The sequence below is a fragment of the Microtus pennsylvanicus genome, chromosome 19 (assembly GCF_037038515.1).
Source record: "Microtus pennsylvanicus isolate mMicPen1 chromosome 19, mMicPen1.hap1, whole genome shotgun sequence".
In the NCBI taxonomy this organism is placed as follows: domain Eukaryota; kingdom Metazoa; phylum Chordata; class Mammalia; order Rodentia; family Cricetidae; genus Microtus; species Microtus pennsylvanicus.
Window position 1 is genome coordinate 5568078 of NC_134597.1, and position 17439 is coordinate 5585516.

General features: G+C 37.6%; 1 protein-coding gene across 4 annotated transcripts in view; it reads left to right on the forward strand.

The window, feature by feature from the left end:
- The window catches only part of Mios (meiosis regulator for oocyte development), a 33271-nt gene extending 16059 nt beyond the window's left edge, over positions 1 to 17212 (forward strand). For 3 of the 4 annotated variants that reach the window (XM_075953384.1, XM_075953386.1, XM_075953385.1), the window contains 7 exons: positions 1991 to 2160; positions 3235 to 3300; positions 4781 to 4939; positions 8738 to 8890; positions 10590 to 10794; positions 14885 to 15014; positions 16254 to 17211. In XM_075953384.1, the coding sequence (XP_075809499.1) occupies positions 1991 to 2160; positions 3235 to 3300; positions 4781 to 4939; positions 8738 to 8890; positions 10590 to 10794; positions 14885 to 15014; positions 16254 to 16350 (980 nt within the window). In that variant the 3' untranslated portion in view covers positions 16351 to 17211. Of the gene's footprint in view, positions 1 to 1990; positions 2161 to 3234; positions 3301 to 4780; positions 4940 to 8737; positions 8891 to 10589; positions 10795 to 14884; positions 15015 to 16253 lie in introns of all 4 variants that reach the window. The other variant, XM_075953387.1, reaches the window with a different exon arrangement.
- The last annotated feature ends 227 nt before the right edge of the window (positions 17213 to 17439 follow it).

The window sequence follows — 17439 nt, forward strand, 5'->3', positions numbered from 1 at the left end:
ATATATAGGAAAGTACTGAACAAAGAACTTGAAAGTCAGGTGTTGTCCTTCCTGCTGTGGAAGTAGCTCAGTGGTAAAGCATTGCAGTCGGATTCTGAATTCAGTGTCCAGTACTGCAGAAAAAAAATATTATGCACAGGATCACAAGTGTGTACATGAATTGTTTTTTTTTTTCAAAAAAGTATTTTTTATTGCTATTTATTGAGCTCTACATTTTTCTCTGCTCTCCTCCTTGCCTCTCCCCTCCCCACTTTAACCCTCCCCCAAAGTCCCCATGCACCCAATCAATTTACTCAGGAGATCTTGTCTTTTTCTACTTTCTGCTTCCCATGTAGATTAGATCTATTTAAATCTCTCTTAGTGTCCTCATTATTGTCTAAATTCTCTGGGATTGTGGTTTGTAGGATGGTTTTCTTTGCTTTATGTTTAAAAACCACCTATGAGTGAGTACATGTGATAATTGTCTTTCTGTGTTTGGGTTACTTCACTCAAAATAATGTTTTCTAGCTCCATCCATGTTCCTCCAAAATTCAAGATGTCGTTATTTTTTTCTGCTGTGTAGTACTCCATTGTTTAAATGTACCACATTTTCCTTATCCATTCTTTGGTTGAGGGACATTTAGGTTGTTTCCAGGTTCTGGCAATGACAAACAATGCTGCTATGAACATAGTTGAGCACATGTCCTTGTGGCACGATTGAGCATCCTTTGGATATATACCCAAAAGTGGTATTACTGGGTCTTGAGGAAGGTTGTTTCCTATTTTTCTGATAAATTGCCACACTGACATCCAAAGGGTCTGTACCACCTTGCACTCTGACCAGCAATGCAGAAGTGTTCCCTTTTCCCCACAACCTCTCCAGCACAAGTTGTCATCAGTGTTTTTTATCTTGGCCATTCTTACAGGTGTAACATGGAATCTCAGAGTTGTTTGATTTTCATTTCTCTGATGACTAAGGATGTTGAACATTTCCTTAAGTGTCTTTCAGCCATGTTAGATTCCTCTGTTGAGACTTCTCTGTTTAGGTCTGTTCTCCATTTTTTTTTTCAGTTGGATTATGTGTTCTTTTGGTGTTCAGTTTCTTGAGTTCTTTGTATATTTTGGAGATCAGACCTCTGTCTGATGTGGGGTTAGTGAAGATCTTTTCCCATTCTGTAGACTGTCGTATTGTCTTGTTGACTGTATCCTTTGGTTTACTGAAGCTTTTCAGTTTCATGAGGTCCCATTTATTAATTGTTTCTCTCAGTATCTGTGCTGCTGGGGTTATATTTAGAAAGTGGTTCCCTGTGCCAATGCATTCAAGTGTACTTCCCTCTTTCTCTTCTATAAGGTTTAGTGTGGCTGACTTTATTTATGTTGAGGTCTTTGATCCATTTGGACTTGAGCTTTGTGCATGGTGATAGATATGGGTCTATTTTCATTCTTCTACATGTTGATATCCAATTATGCCAGCACCATTTGTTAAATATGCTTTCTCTTTTCCATTTGATATTTTTTGCTTCTTTGTCAAAAGTCAGGTGTTCGAAGATGTGTGGATTGATATCTGGGTCTTCTATTTGGTTCCATTGGTCCTCCTGTCTGTTCTTATGCCAATACCAGGCTGTTTTCAGTACTGTAGCTCTGTAGTAGAGTTTGAAGTCAGGGATAGTGATGCCTCCAGAAGATCTTTTATTGTACAGGATTGTTTTTGGCTAGACTTGGTTTTTTGCTTTTCCATATGAGGTTGAGTATTGTTTTTTCGAGGTCTTTGAAGAATTTTATTGGGATTTTGATGGACATTGTGTTGAATCTGCCATGAATTGTTTTTTAAGAATGGATTTTTTTCTTTGTACTCTCCCAAATTTAACAGTCTTAATTTTTTTCTTATTTAAGTGGGCTTCTTTTAGGATAAAATTCACTATCTGATTACTGTGTCGAGATTTAACAGCTGTGGGGAAAGAGGTTATTAGTTTCTGATTGCTTTGATTAGCTGCACATTTTTAACCTACAGGAGATCTGAATCTCAATGTGGTAGCAATGGCTTTATCAGGGTATACGGACGAGAAGAACTCTCTTTGGAGAGAGATGTGCAGCACACTGCGGTTGCAGCTCAACAACCCCTATCTCTGTGTCATGTTTGCATTTCTGACCAGCGAAGCAGGAGCTTATGATGGAGTTTTGGTAAGCTGTTTTGATTCCCCAGATCGTCCTTTGAATTATAACAGGTTTGCTTTTTGTAGTTCATCCTTTCCTGAAGAACTAACTGAGCTCTAGAAATGTACAGCTATAAACGTATGCATGTATTTGCTGTTTAAATAGTGCGAATATGTTTGTGTGTACTTGTGTGTATATAGATAACCGGGTCCGTCAGTTTTGACTAAGGTGTCCATCTAAATTAATGTTGGTCATTTTAGATGATTTCTGTTTGGAAAACAAATTATATATTCACACTACTTATAAAAACTTGATTTAATTTAGCCTTTCAGTTATTTTAGTCACTTGTATAACCATGTGATTTCTTCCTTGTCATGAAGTGAGGTTTCCTTACTCATTTCGGTTGTTGAGTAACAAGCTTCACATAACAACCTCTTTCCTGTGTGCTGTCTGTCTTCTTTCTGGCAATGAGTAGAACTTGCTCCCCTCAGTTGTGTTCCTCTGCTTCCCATCAGAGCATTTCTATCAAACATGCAGTCTGTAAGGTTTAGAACAACGTGTGTCTTAGGAGCTAGCATGCTGGAAGTTTAAGTATAGTGTCCATTTTGACAGTGTCAAACGTCAAATAAAGTTCTAGTGAACCTTTCTGACCCTCAAATTAACATCAAGAAATGTTTATTTTTGACTGTTATTACTATATTTGCTAAACAGGAGGTTTTAAAGTCTTGCCTTTGAGCTGACAGGATACTTAAGCAAATGCTAGTGAATGAGCCTAGAAAAAGAAATGAACCAGTTGTTTAAACATTGCATTCTGCATTTTCATTTGTTACCTCTAGTAAAATCCCTTCTCTTTCACCAAAAGGGAGAACTGACAAGGAAGTTCATGGATCCAAGCTATTTTAAGAATGCGTTTAATTTAACCAGAAAAGACTTTCTTGGCAATTGGTGACTCTTCCAATATCTGAACATATATATGTGTGAAAATGTATAGAATACACATATATTTTTCTAATACATATGAAAATAATTACATATTAGGTGCATATTTAGTCCCTGTAAGAACAGAAAAGTTATGGTGCGTACAACTGTTTGTTTTTACAGTATGAGAACAAAGTTGCAGTGCGTGACAGAGTGGCATTCGCTTGTAAATTCCTTGGTGACACTCAGGTGAGAACCGATTCAGTTCTATATTTGAGGTCATTAATGTTTATTGTGAACTATTCGCTTGTAAGTTCCTTGGTGACACTCAGGTGAGAACCCATTCAGTTCTATATTTGAGGTCATTAATGTTTATTATGAACTATTTTAACAAACTTATCTTTATATGTAATTATGTGCCTGAAAATTTTTACACAAAATCCAAAAAGGTAATTATTACATTGAACTTATATGCATGTACTATCTAAATTTGTTTTAGAATGTTGACTTGATGTTTTAGTTTAATTTTTCCTTTAGAAGAAGACATAGCAGATAGAAATTTTAAACTCAGGTTTTAGTAATGTTATATGGAAATCATTTCAGTACCTAAAACTTAGCTGCTGCCTCTGAGGTCGTGGGAATGAGATATACAGAGATGACTTGTTGGGGAAGGCTGCTCGTTCGTTCCTCTCTGCCCAGACTCAAAATAATGACACTGAAACTGTATTACTTGCAATACTGTTTGGCCAATAGCTTAGCCGTAATTCTAGCTAGCTCTTACATTTTAAATTAACCCATATCTATTATTTTATATTTTACCATGAGGCTGGTGACCTACTGGCAAGGTTCTGACTGGCAGCTTGTGCCTTTCTTCTCTGGCCCTGGCAGCTACATGGCATCTCATTGACTCCGCCTTCTTTCTCCTAGCATTCAGTTTAGTTTTCCCTGTGTAGCTCTATTCTGCCAAGCCACTAACTGAAACAGTTTTATTCCTTAAGCAATAAAAGCAACACATATACCGAAGGATTTCTCACACCAATGACTAGCAGTGCTATCCTAATGACAGGATTTGGGGAAATGAGGAGGAATGGTGGTGGAGTTTAGGATAGGATGAAATTAGACCATGTAAAGGAAATCATTTTTATTGATGGCTTTCAATGTGTAATTCCAATTCTGCGATTTTGTTACATAGTACCATGAGAGGTAAGAATTTGCTGAGAAGGCGAAACTTCTCTTAGAGTTAGCCGTCTATAAACATAGGAAATGTAAGTTTTGAAGATGAGTGTGGGCACTGGGGAGATAGCACAGTTCAAGAAACTGAGTTGAATCCCCTAGAACCTGTGGAAATACCTAGGTGTTATCTTATAATCCCAGGGTTGGGTGGCAGAGACAGGAGGGTCCCTGGGGCTTACTGCTCTGCCATCCTCCCAAATCAGCAAACTCCAGCTTCAGTGAGAGCCCTGCATTAAATACAATATGGAAAGCTGTTGAGAAAGACATCTGATGTCAATCTCCGGCCTCCACACGGGTGCTTCTGCACAGCACACAAGAAAATAACGTGATTCTGCAAACTGTATTGAAACTTGAAATAGATATAGACTTCCTAGTACATATCTAGATTTTGGTAAGAGTTTTTGTCTTAAAATGTTTTTCATCAAGAATAAAATTGTTCTAAATTAAATGTGTAGTGAAACAGATTATATTTAAAAAGTCACTTTGAATTTTTCAGTTAAATAAATACATTGAAAAGCTGACCAATGAAATGAAAGAGGCTGGCAATTTGGAAGGAATCTTGCTTACAGGCCTCACTAAAGATGGAGTGGACTTGATGGAGAGCTACGTGGATAGAACTGGAGACGTCCAGACAGCAAGCTACTGCATGTTACAGGTTAGTGCAGTCTGACACTGGTCTTAAAAACATAATGCCAGGCCATATTCTCCATGGTGTGTATCCTCAGGTGAGGCACACACGATCTTTTCCTCGCTTTGGGGTTTTAGTTCTCTTGAGGACTTGTGTTGTCTCTAAGGGCCCTAATCTCATCAGCTTGTCTTTCTTTCAGTCTAAGAAATTCTGGTCTTGACTGCATCTGAGTTAATCAGAGCCTCAGGTCAGAGCCCAACCCGTCTTCCATAAAGGACTCCCTCTCCTCTTCTGACCAGCAGAAGAGCAGCCACACTCCAGCTGTTTTACACTCAGGGCCCTTTTTACTAACAGCAAGGTAGTTTGAATAACTAGTTCATCAACATTTTGTTCATTGCTGTAACAGTCTAGTGGTTGAACCAGATTCCAGGAAGAAGTTGCTTTCTACTTCACTTTTGTGTGAAACATGAATTCCGTGTCTCTACCATGTCCAGTAACCCTCCAGCAGTCTTAACCTTTTGTGGCATGAGCACCTCTCTCTTTTAGCCTGCTTTACCTTGGCAAGCAAATCAAAATGTGCTTACCGCTTCCCTTCTCTATGCTTTTCTGTGACCTTGCCGAATGCGGGTTCAAAATGCAGAGTCAGCTTATATAAAATATCAAGCCACACATGTGAGAAAAGGTATTCTGTCATTCAACTTTTCTCACTGGAATGAAGTTTTTTTATCTTTTAATGAACTACTGATAAGTGACTACAGAGTACAGATGGGTAGGTAATATCACAATTTGTAAAATGTTAAAATGCAAACAGTAAGTGCATAATGTGACCTTTAAAAGTCTAGTCCGATAACTGCGCTCTTGTTGAGATGTTTCCTATATCCTTTCTTTCCTTCCTCACATCTAGCACTGGGTTTTTCTTAAACTTTGCATTTTACATATTTTATTCTATGTATATTATAAGCTCCAACTTACAGTATTGGTTTTGCTTTAGATAGTAATTTGTCTGTTCTATAAATTATAAGAAAGGAATTACAGACCTTTTATTTGTTTATCACTAGTCCTAGTGTCTGATCCTCCTGTGGATGTGAGTTTAACCTTGTTTCCTCACCTTGTTTTTTCTCTGGCATTTCTTGTACTAGAGGTGATGGCCTCAGCTTACATTTAACACAAGCATCTAGTTCATCTCGGTTCTTCTTGCAGCACTTGAAAGAAATGCTTTCCATCTGGCCTCCTTTGATTCTGATAAGAAATTAGCAGTTCTCGCTTTCCTGTATGTGATGTTTCATGTTTCCATGGATTTCTTTCAAGAGATCCTCTTTCTCTTTGATTTTTCAGAAAAAAAGAAAATGAGACTGATGGGCCTACTTATATTCTCTGTATTATGTGTATTGATTACTGAGCTTCTTGGATCTGTCTGTTAACTTTTTTTCATCAGATTTGGAATGTTTAGGTATATGATTTCTGATTCTTTATCTCTTCTGCATTTCTTATTCTCCATTTCTTTTTTGCCTTACCATGCATATAGTAAAGTTCTAGTGTTCAGAGCTTGAGGGTTTCTGTTCATTTTCTATTTTCCTTTTGATTATTTATCTCCTCCTCTTCAATTGGACAATTTTTTTTTCTTTTCTCTTTTTGTTTTGAGACAGGTTCTCATTGTGTAGACCTCGCTGGCCTGGAATTCATTTTGTAGGTCAAGCTGGAATCCTTCTATGTCTGTCTCTGTGAGCTGCATTTAAAGGTGTGGTATGCTTCCACACCCAGCTTCAGTTGGACAACTAATGTTGGTTTGTTTATGTGTTCTGTCACTGCCCTTGGCCATTAAACTTGCCAGGGAATTTTTTCTTCCTATCTCCAAGTATATATATTTATATATTTTATTTATGGTGAAAAGGTAGATACTTAGAATTAGCTAGCTGGACTCAGTTTAGATGAACCCAGTTTTGTTGGCAACATTCAGAGCATCATAATCAGGAGCCAGCTGAACATACGCCCTCTTCTCTCCGTCAGGCCTTATGAGGGTGTTGACTTTGGCCACATCGATGTCATAGAGTTTCTTCACAGCCTGTTTGATCCGGTGCTTGTTGGCCTTGACGTCCACAGGAACATTTATGTGTTGTCCTCTGTCTTCTTCATGGCTGACTCCGTGGTCAGGCTAATAAGATGATGGCATAGTGGTCAAGCTTGTTCGTCTTAGGCATGCTTTTTTGAGGGTCTTTGGGCTGCAACAGGAGCCACCCAGGGTCCTGGGCTGCAAGAAGAGGGTGATGTGCAGATCTTCTTGTGGCTGTGGATCCCTTTCAGCACTGCCTTCTTTGCTTTCAAGGCCTTCGCTTTGACTTTGGCTTTGGGAAGGACAGGAGTTTCCTTTTATTTACTTTCCGCGCCATCTTCCACAAGTATTTTTAAAAATAAACTTTACTATGTATTACATTCCTTATTTACTCACTAGTTAAAAGGATTGGTTTTCATTAGTCTTTAAGTGTTTTCCCTTGAGTATTGTTCTAGTTATTCTTAATAAAAACCTGGAGTCAGCTGTGGGGTGAAAGCGGAAGGATCAGAGAAGCAGTGCGGCCAGCACTAGAGACCTTTGGCTCCTCCCAGTGCTCAGACTGCAGCCTCAGACTGCACTGAGCTCCTGTCTTTTCCTGCCTTATATTCCTCTCTACCCAGCCCTATCACTCCTGTCTCCACCTCACTGGTGCTGGGATCACCTTTGTGTGAGCTCTGTTTCACAGGGTGGCCTTGAACTAACAGATCTCTTTGCCTTTGTCTCCCAAATCCTGGGATTAAAGGTGTGATCCATCACTCCCCGGCCTCTAGTGGCTTAGCTCTGCACTCTGACCTTCAGGCAAGCTTTATTTGTTAAAACATAAACAAAATTTTTCTTTGAATGTGAAGCTGAATGCATGCTACATTACAGCTCTCTTCTGCCGACTCTGACACTCATACTTGTTTTAGAGATATTCTTACTGGTCAGAAATTGATGTTCTGAATGGGAAGAACTGTAACTTAGGAAAGCCAATTCTTGCTTCTCACTAATGCTTATGTGCATTTCATATCTAACCTATGTTAGCACCGTTTCGCTATTATATATAATAGTTTCATATCTAACTTACATTAGCACCATTTCACTATTAGATAAATTAGTTTCATATCTAACTTACTTTAGCACCATTTCACTATTAGATATAATAGTTTCATATCTAACTTACATTAGCACCATTTCACTATTAGATAAATTAGTTTCATATCTAACTTACTTTAGCACCATTTCACTATTAGATATAATAGTTTCATATCTAACTTACTTTAGCACCGTTTCACTGTTAGATATAATAGTTTCATATCTAACTTACATTAGCACCATTTCGCTATTAGATATAATAGTTTCATATCTAACTTATGTTAGCACCATTTCACTATTAGATATAATAGTTTCATATCTAACTTATGTTAGCATCATTTCACTTATAAAGGGCCAGGCTCAGTGTTAGTTTAAATGTTTTAAGTAGTTTTGATGTGTAATTTGGATATAAGCAGAGTTTTTGAATCCATAAATTTTAATAGTTAAGATAAGGGATTTTCTTATCACCATTGACTACCACCTGCTCCTTAAACTACAAAGGTACTTCCTGGTCAAGTATGTTATACAGATGCATGTTTGCATCACTAGTGAAGTCTAGTGTAAGGCAGATTACTGAGGCTTTCCTCATTAGGAGCCAGTTTCGGGGAAAAGGCCATTTCTCCTGAGTTACTTATATTCATATTCTACCCAGAATCCTCTGGTTTAAACTAGGACATTTGAAATTTATGTTTTCTTTTTAGGGTTCACCTTTAGATGTTCTTAAAGATGAAAGGGTTCAATATTGGATTGAGAATTACAGAAACTTATTAGATGCTTGGAGGTTTTGGCACAAACGAGCTGAATTTGATATACATAGGAGTAAATTGGATCCCAGTTCCAAGCCATTAGCACAGGTAAGTAGCATATTCTACAGAGAATCAAATGTTAACATGTCAGATAATAATGAATTATTATCTCCTATTCTTTTATTTATATTGAGTTTCTCTTAATGTCTTTGTCTATTTCAAAACTTTTTTTCCTGTTTTATTTTAGTTTTTTAATTTCCTAACAGTTACCTTGTACAGCTAAACTTTGAGATAAAACAAAGAACAGTAGGCCCAGATGACCTTAGGAAAGTCTAATTGCTATTACTGTCTGAAATTCAGTGTGTGCCAAATTCTGTCAGACTCACGTGTTACTACTCCCATGTGCATATTATTTTTATGTATTTATATAGAGTAGAACAGGATTTTAAAAAATAGAATAAGTATAAACATATGTCTATACATGGCATTTTTAATATGAGATCAATTATCACAAGGTATGTGATATGATATCATACTATTACTTCAGATGTTAAATATTTGGTTATCTTCACCCTGAGCACTGGATGGTGCTATTTTCTTTTTAAAGGAAGTTTGAAACTTATTGTGGCAGCTGGAGTAGGTATTTAGTAAGATAGTATTGTGCTGTATGTTACTAATCTGGAAGAGCTCTAGGGCTTTTATAAAACCTAGCGAGCACCTTCGAACGGTTATTTTTACCATCTCACCAGCTTTGTTTTGAACTTTTAATGTACTCTTGCAGGATCCTTAGTTCCTTTTCATCTTACAAAAGGTAGTGGTGGGGAATGGTTTTTTTGTTTTTTTGTTTGTTTTTTGTCCTTGAAATATGGAACCTGGGACCTTGTATGTGCTTAGTAGTTGGTCTTATACCTGCAGAGCTCCCTCCCTTCCTTCCTTCCTTCCTTCCTTCCTTCCTTCCTTCCTTCCTTCCTTCCTTCCCTCCCTCCCTCCCTTCCCTCCTTCCCTCCCTCCCTCCTTCCCTCATTCCTTCCTTCCCTTCCTCCTTCCATCCATCTTTCTTCCTTCCTTCCTTTCTTTCTTTCTTTCTTTCTTTCTTTCTTTCTTTCTTTCTTTCTTTCTTTCTTTCTTTCACAAGACTCTGACTAAATTACACAGGCTGGCCTTGAACCTGTGATCCTCTGCATCAGCTCTCCAACTAGTTGGATCATAGGCCTGTCAGGAAGCCCAGCTCAGGGTCACTGACTTTTTGGTTTAATGGTTGCATGTTGGTATCTTAGTTTCTTTTCTTGTTGCTGTGAGCAACTAATTAACAAGAAGCAGTTTAAAGGACAGCAGTTCTAGGGAATACAACTGTTTGCGGGGGGGGGGGGGGGGGGTTGCTTGGGAGCAGGACCATGATGCAACTGCCACTGTGTGTCCACAGTTAGGAAGTGAGGCCAGGCTAAGAAACCTGAAGGGCCACACCAGATGACCCACTTTCTCCAGTTAGGCCCTATACCAGCTAGGAACCAAGTGTTCTGTGGGACACATTTAATATTAAATCACATTGGGGTATTTTGTATGCATTTCATTGTCCCTGGTTATTATAAAATGTTAGGGTGTTAGGTATCAGGGTATTAGCAGAAATGGAATTAAGTGAAGGTGACAGGAAGTACCAATAATGTAAGTGCTCGTGGAGACATGACTGAGAGTAATCACATGGATAGTTTTGCAATGTAAAATAAAAGTTTAAAACATTTTCTCAGTATCAGACTTGATAAACCCATTGTGGTTTGCACTAAATTGCTCTTTTCATTTGCTTTTGTAGGTGTTTGTGAGTTGTAATTTTTGTGGCAAATCAATCTCCTACAGCTGTTCCTCAGTGCCTCATCAGGGCAGAGGCTTTAGTCAATATGGTGTGAGTGGCTCACCAACAAAATCGAAAGTCACAAGTTGTCCTGGCTGTCGGAAACCCCTTCCTCGGTGTGCACTTTGCCTCATTAATATGGGAACGCCTGTTTCCAGCTGTCCTGGTATGACATAATTGCACAAGTGTTTTTCTCAACTCATTTTCCTACATAATTGAATTATTGTTGCTAATAAAATATATGTTAATGATTATTACTTTTAAGAAAAGGCACTTTACTTTATAAAGTCTGTACATTGAAAGTAAAAAATCTATGTTTATTGTTACTCAAGTATTCTCATAGATGCTGGCAATTGATGACTAAGGCTTAAAAATGAGTGATTTTTTATAATTATACCATGGATTTTACTAGTATTTCAGATTTGATATTTAAAATTCACTGTGCTCACAGCTATTCATAAATGCTTATGATAGTCTCATAATACTGTCCCATTCCTTCTTCCCTCATCCTCCCTAATACATGAACTGTTAGCCCAGAAACTAGGACCCCTTGGTTCTCAGCTTTAGTCTTGTGTCTGCTGTTTTGTCAGTTCTGTAGTCAGTAGATGTGGAGTTTGTTGGTGTTTGTTGAGAAGGGGGTCTCAGTATGTAGGCCTTGCTGGCCTTGAAACGAGAGAGATGTGCTGCTTGTGTCTCCTAAGTACTGGGATTGAAAAATATGCTACCATTCTGGGACCAATATATGTTTTTTTTAATGATTAAAAATACTTTTTTTTTTTTTTTTTTTTTTTTTTTTTGGTTTTCCGAGACAGAGTTTCTCTGTGGCTTTGGAGTCTGTCCTGGAACTCGCTCTGTAGACCAGGCTGGTCTCGAACTCACAGAGATCTGCCTGCCTCTGCCTCCCAAGTGCTGGGATTAAAGGCGTGCACCACCATCGCCCGGCTCAAATACTATTATTTTTTACTCTTTACAGTAAACATGGGAATTTTTTTTTTTTGAAAACAGCAAATAATGGAATACTTGGTAGCTTGGACCATTCCAGTTATATAACATGAAAATGATACTAACGTCAAAAGTCTTCATCAAAACATTTTGGCTTGGGCTGTACATGGTGGAGGACACCTTTAACCACAGCATTCAGGAAACAGAGGCAGGCAGGCAGATCTTTGTGAGTTCACATCCTGTGTAGTTTATATATATAGACAGCTCCAGGACACCCAGAGCTGCCTACATAAAGAAACCCTGTCTTAAACAAATAAAAAATTGTATTTCGCTATTTGGTACACTGGCGTAATGAAGTGGCCATTGTGCCTTTTTCCTTCATGTATAATGTTTTTCTATATTCATCTTAGTATTTATGACAGTATCTCACTATGATGCCCTGGCTGGCTGGCCTAGAACTTATGACCCTGTGCCTCAACTTTTGAAGTACTGGTATTAGAGGTGTACATAATCACACCCCATAGGGTTTTGTTTAAATTTGAATTAAGGGTTTTTATGCTGATCAATTGTACCAAAAATGCAACAATTTGGAGCATCTACAACAAAAAATTAAACAAATTAAATATATCTGTGAAAACTAAGATATGTAAAATTATTTATATTTAGTATAGCCTTTGGCCATAAGTATCAGGAAGTTATAGTGCATTTCATCTTTTATTATATGTTAACTTTTTGGTCCTTTCTAGTTTTGAAATACACACACACACACACACACACACACACACACACACACACACATATATATATATATATACACATATATAAAATCTAGAATTGAAAAATATTAGATCATAAATCAGTTCAAGCTATTGTGGAGACTAATAAATGCTGATTATGATTTATTACATCATAATTATTTCAGAAATTTCTCCTATATTTGACTTATCCACTTATTTGCATATTATGATAAGGCTGATACACTAAGCTGAGTGAGTCCAGTAGCTTTTTAGAGGTCATGATGAACAACAGTCTATACAGAACATGTAGAACTAATAGAGAGTAGGAAAGAAGGGCTAATATCTTTCGAGGAGTAAGGAGTGATCCACAAATTTTCTCTCTGTCATTCCAAAATCTTTAGAAAGATTTGCGGTTCCAGAGGATTTGTTTGTTGGTTTATTTTTTTCGAGACTGGTTTTTCAGTGTAACTGTGAGTGTTGCAGCCCTGGAGGGACAATATCCTGACTTGTTGGGAAGTCAGGCAATACTGAAGCTGGGGTACGGTGGGAGATGGTCTCTCCACAGGATGCAGTACTCCTGCTCCTCTCTTGAGAGAGAGTGGGTACAGCTGAGCTCTGCTCTCTTCTCCCTAAGGGAATCCACCTCTTTTTCCTCTTCTGCTCTGCTTCTGCTTGTTTTCTTCTCAGCCCCGCCCCCCCTTCCCCATTAAGGGAATGTCTCAGCAAAACTTCTGTTCTGCTCCACCTAAAACTCCCCCCCCCCTTTTTTTGGTTTTTTGAGGCAGGATTTCTGGAACTCACTTTGTAAACCAGGCTGGCCTTGAATTCACAGAGATGCACCTGTGCTGGGATTAAATGGGATTAAAGGTGTGCTCCACCACTGCCCAGCCACCCAAAGCTCTTTTAAGAAAGAGATTTATTTGGGAAGAAGTCCAAGAGAGTAGCCTGTTGGAGACTGTCCCCTCTGTAAGTTAGAAGTTAAAAATAAAGGAGTTGGAGCGGGGGCTCAGCGGTTTACTAGCACTGGATGCTGTTCTAGAGGACCTGGGTTTGATTCTAAGCTACCTTATGATGGCTCACAACCTTCTGTAACTCCAGTCCCAAGGATCCAACCCCCGCTCCCTCTCTTTTGGTTTCTTTGTCTGGCTGTCCTGGAAGTAGCTCTGTAAACCAGGCTGGCTTCAAACTCACAGAGATCTGCCTGCTTCTGCCTTCCAAGTGCTAAAAGTGTGTGCCACTACCACCTCGTCCAATGCCCTTTTGACCACCTCAGACACTACACACACACACACACACACACACACACACACCTAGTTCACAGACATATCAGCAGGCAATACGCACACACAGTAAAGTACAAAATCACTAAAGTGAATAAAGTGTATAAAGATAAGTATCTCTATAAAATCTTTATTTTCCCCCTGTCTTTTTCTTTTTCTCATTGTTGATTTGTCTGTAAGTCCTTTAGAACAATTTCAGTATAGCTACCTCTTTTATACATCCTATTAACTTATATCACAAGCAGAAAATTATATTTTAAGAAAATATTCCTGGCTATAAAATTATTCCTGTAGCTATTAAAGTGTGACTGGCAATGATATAGTTAATTTTTTTTATTTATACAACATGTTTTAAAAGGTAATAATTGGTTGGCGGTAACAATTTTACTTAATTTATTTTTCTGTTTTTATCTGTAATTATGTGGGATTTAAAAATAGTTTCATTTGATTTGTTTTAAAACAAAACATTGAGGTAGCCGAAATTAATAGAATCAGCATTTTTTGGAACACAAAAAGTGGTATAGCAAAGTAATGTATGTAGAAAAGCTTGGAGATGTCCAACATGCCTGAAATTCAAGTACTACAGAAGGGTCATTAGAAAAGTATATGCAAAGATGCAGGTGTATAAACAAATTTTACATGTCTTTTAATTTTTTTTACTGAACATAGATGAAAGTATTTACGTTATTTAATCTGTTAATTAGAAATTACAAGAATCCTTTTCCCTACCTTGCTTAAATCATGGTCTGCACCAGTCTTTTTCTTTTTTCATTTTTGAGAAAGAGTGTCAATATATAGCCTTGGCTATCCTGGAATTCACTATGTAGACTAGGCTAGTCTTAAACTCAGAGATCAGCTTACCTCTGCCTCCCAAGTACCGGGTTTTGAAGCATCTGCCACCAGAAACAACCCTGTATATACCAGACCTTTTTTCCTAATGTGTTTTTAATTAAGATATAGTTATGCCAACTGCCTCAAGTTCATGACTGCTTTTTATTTTGTGTGCTAATTAAATACACAACACACATGCACACAGAAAAAATATAAATATACCCACTGATTCCATTTAATGCTGCTTGTATGCTTATGATTTCAAGGACAGCCATGTGACACTGAGTTTCTAAATCAGCCTGTTGATTAACTATGTATTTATATGTAAACTGTCATTCAGTTCTGGATCTTAACATTAAAATTGCTATTTCAAGGTGGTATATGATTTATATTTTAACATATCTGTCCTTTAAGAAGTTTAAATTTCTGTGATTTGGCTAATGGTGGTCAATTTCTTTTCTCATAGGTGGATCCAAATCGGATGAAAAAGTGGACTTGAGCAAGGACAAAAAGTTAGCTCAGTTTAACAATTGGTTTACCTGGTGTCACAATTGTCGGCATGGCGGGCATGCTGGACATATGCTTAGTTGGTTCAGGTAAACAGCACTTTCCTTCCTTGATAATCTTATAGTTACAGGACATAGAGCAGATAACCTTTTCAATAGTTTAGGAGCTTGATATCATTGTATTATATCTCAGTAGAGAATTAATTTTTAAAACATGTTTGCTGATTTGACTTAAAAAGGGTAGTATCAATGGTTCCATTATTATCTTATATAATGTAAAACTGTAAAAGTAATACTTATGCCAGGTGTGTGGTGGTACTTGTCTTTAATCCCAGCACTTGGGAGGCAGAAGCAGGTGAATTCCTATCAGATGAATTCAGGGTCAGTTTGAACATAGCAAATTCTTGTCTAGCTAGGGCTACATAGTTTTTTTTTTCATACTTATATAAGAAATCCTTGAATTAATTAATTAATGTTTAACATTATTTATCCCTATTGGGGGATAGGATCCTTATAGTTTTTTATTTCTTACAATTTCTCATGAAATTAAAGTATGAATATAATCATACACATAGACACACACACACAAATCTACTACACTAGTTCTTTCCGGGTGCGCTGCACATTTAAATAGCTCTTACAATGGAGATTCTCAAATTAAACTTACTGACTTTGAGCAGGGCCAGTGGCCCTGTGCTGTCCATTAACATAACACAAAAGCCTGTCTCTTCTGTGCTAACCTTAACTCCTAATTCATCCCTATCCCACAGAGATGGGAACTTTTCTCCAGCTCTCCTGGTCTCACTGAACCGGTTTATCTCTGCCTATCAGATAACCACCCAGAGGCTTAATATTAACTATAATTGTTTGGCCAAGGGCTTAGGCATTTTACCGACTAGCTCTCATTTGTAAATTAACCCATTTCTACTCATTTGTGTATCATTACGTGGACATGGCTTACCGGTGATGCCTTAGTATGTTACTCCTTGGGCAGCTACATGCTGTCTCCCCAACTCTGCCTTCTTTCTCTCCATATCTTTGTTTGGATATGAGAGAGACACATATTCACAACATACAGAAGGACATCCTACATCAATCCCCTTAATAACTGTTTTGGTATATTGGTGTAGAAACCAAAACTGTTCATTTCAGTTACATTTTCTTCAGAGTTCACCTTGGTGCTTGTTTCTAATTTGATGCTCTTAAGGCAGTGTTTTACTGTGGGTTTTAATTCATATGTTTAATACAGTAGCATTTTGAAGTTAATTATATAAATATATTTGTGTGTGTAAAGCTTGGATTACTAACTGTTACTTCACCTTTTTTCAGAGACCATGCAGAGTGTCCTGTATCAGCATGCACGTGTAAATGTATGCAGTTGGATACAACAGGGAATCTGGTACCAGCAGAGACTGTTCAGCCATGAGATGCTACACCTAAAGAGAAACCTTCAAATGAGGAGTTTTTAATCGCTGTCCTTCACAGTTCAGAAACATACCTCAGAACAAGTCACTCACGACTCTCCTATGATGGGAAAATAAATCATTCTGTCAGATCAGCAGTTTGATGTTTGAGTGATTTTGATGTGCTTCTTAGAGGCAGATGCTGCTGAAGCGAACATCAGAGCATGAATATAAGTTCTGTTCAGTAGGTTAAAGTTCATTTGAAAGAACCTTCTAGAGTTTTGTCAAAAATATGAATGTATATAGAAGGTTTTAGAATAAAAACATACCTCTGCCTGCATCTTCAATCTGAACTTGGTATCTTTTGATAGAATCTGTACATATTTAAAGTCAAAAGGTCAATTTAGTGGTTCAGATAACAGTTTAAGCTTATCCATGCTTAGATTCCATTCAGATAAAATATGTTTTTACATTAAGAATTAGCACCTCACCCACACTGCTAATATGTTTGAGAAAAGTACATGCATGCATGTAATATAGGTCATTGTTGTATTCCTCAAAAATCCAGGCCACTGAGATTGTTTAGCACCTAAGGGGGCTGCTGATCCTAATGACCTGAGTTTAATCCTTGGGACCCATGTGTCGAAGGCAATGAATCCCCTGACCTCCACAAGTGTCTTGTGGCATGAGGCAGGCAGGTACACACACACACTTAGAAAATAAATGAATTAAAAAATATATCTCACAACATTTTTTCTTTACAAAAGAAAAAAAAATGTGTCAAGTTTCAGGAAAACATGATAAAGAGTTTTTCATTTTAGTTTTTTTTTTCTTCTGGGTTCTGATTTGTCTTTGGAGATTTCTCTACTTACCATCCTAACTTAGCATTCTCACCATCAGGAATGTTCTCTGAATACAAAGCCTTTGGAAGATCTTATGTAGGAACCGGCTTAATGGTGCTGTCTTTCAGTTTTGGAATCTGTCTTTTTCAATGATGTTGAGCAAAACAGGGGTGTTCCTGAAGTCTACTTTAGATAGAAGTTGCTAAAAGTATGTGTACTGGGGCCAGTTCAAGGACTTGGTTTCTATTTTTGTTTGTCTGACTAATTGGA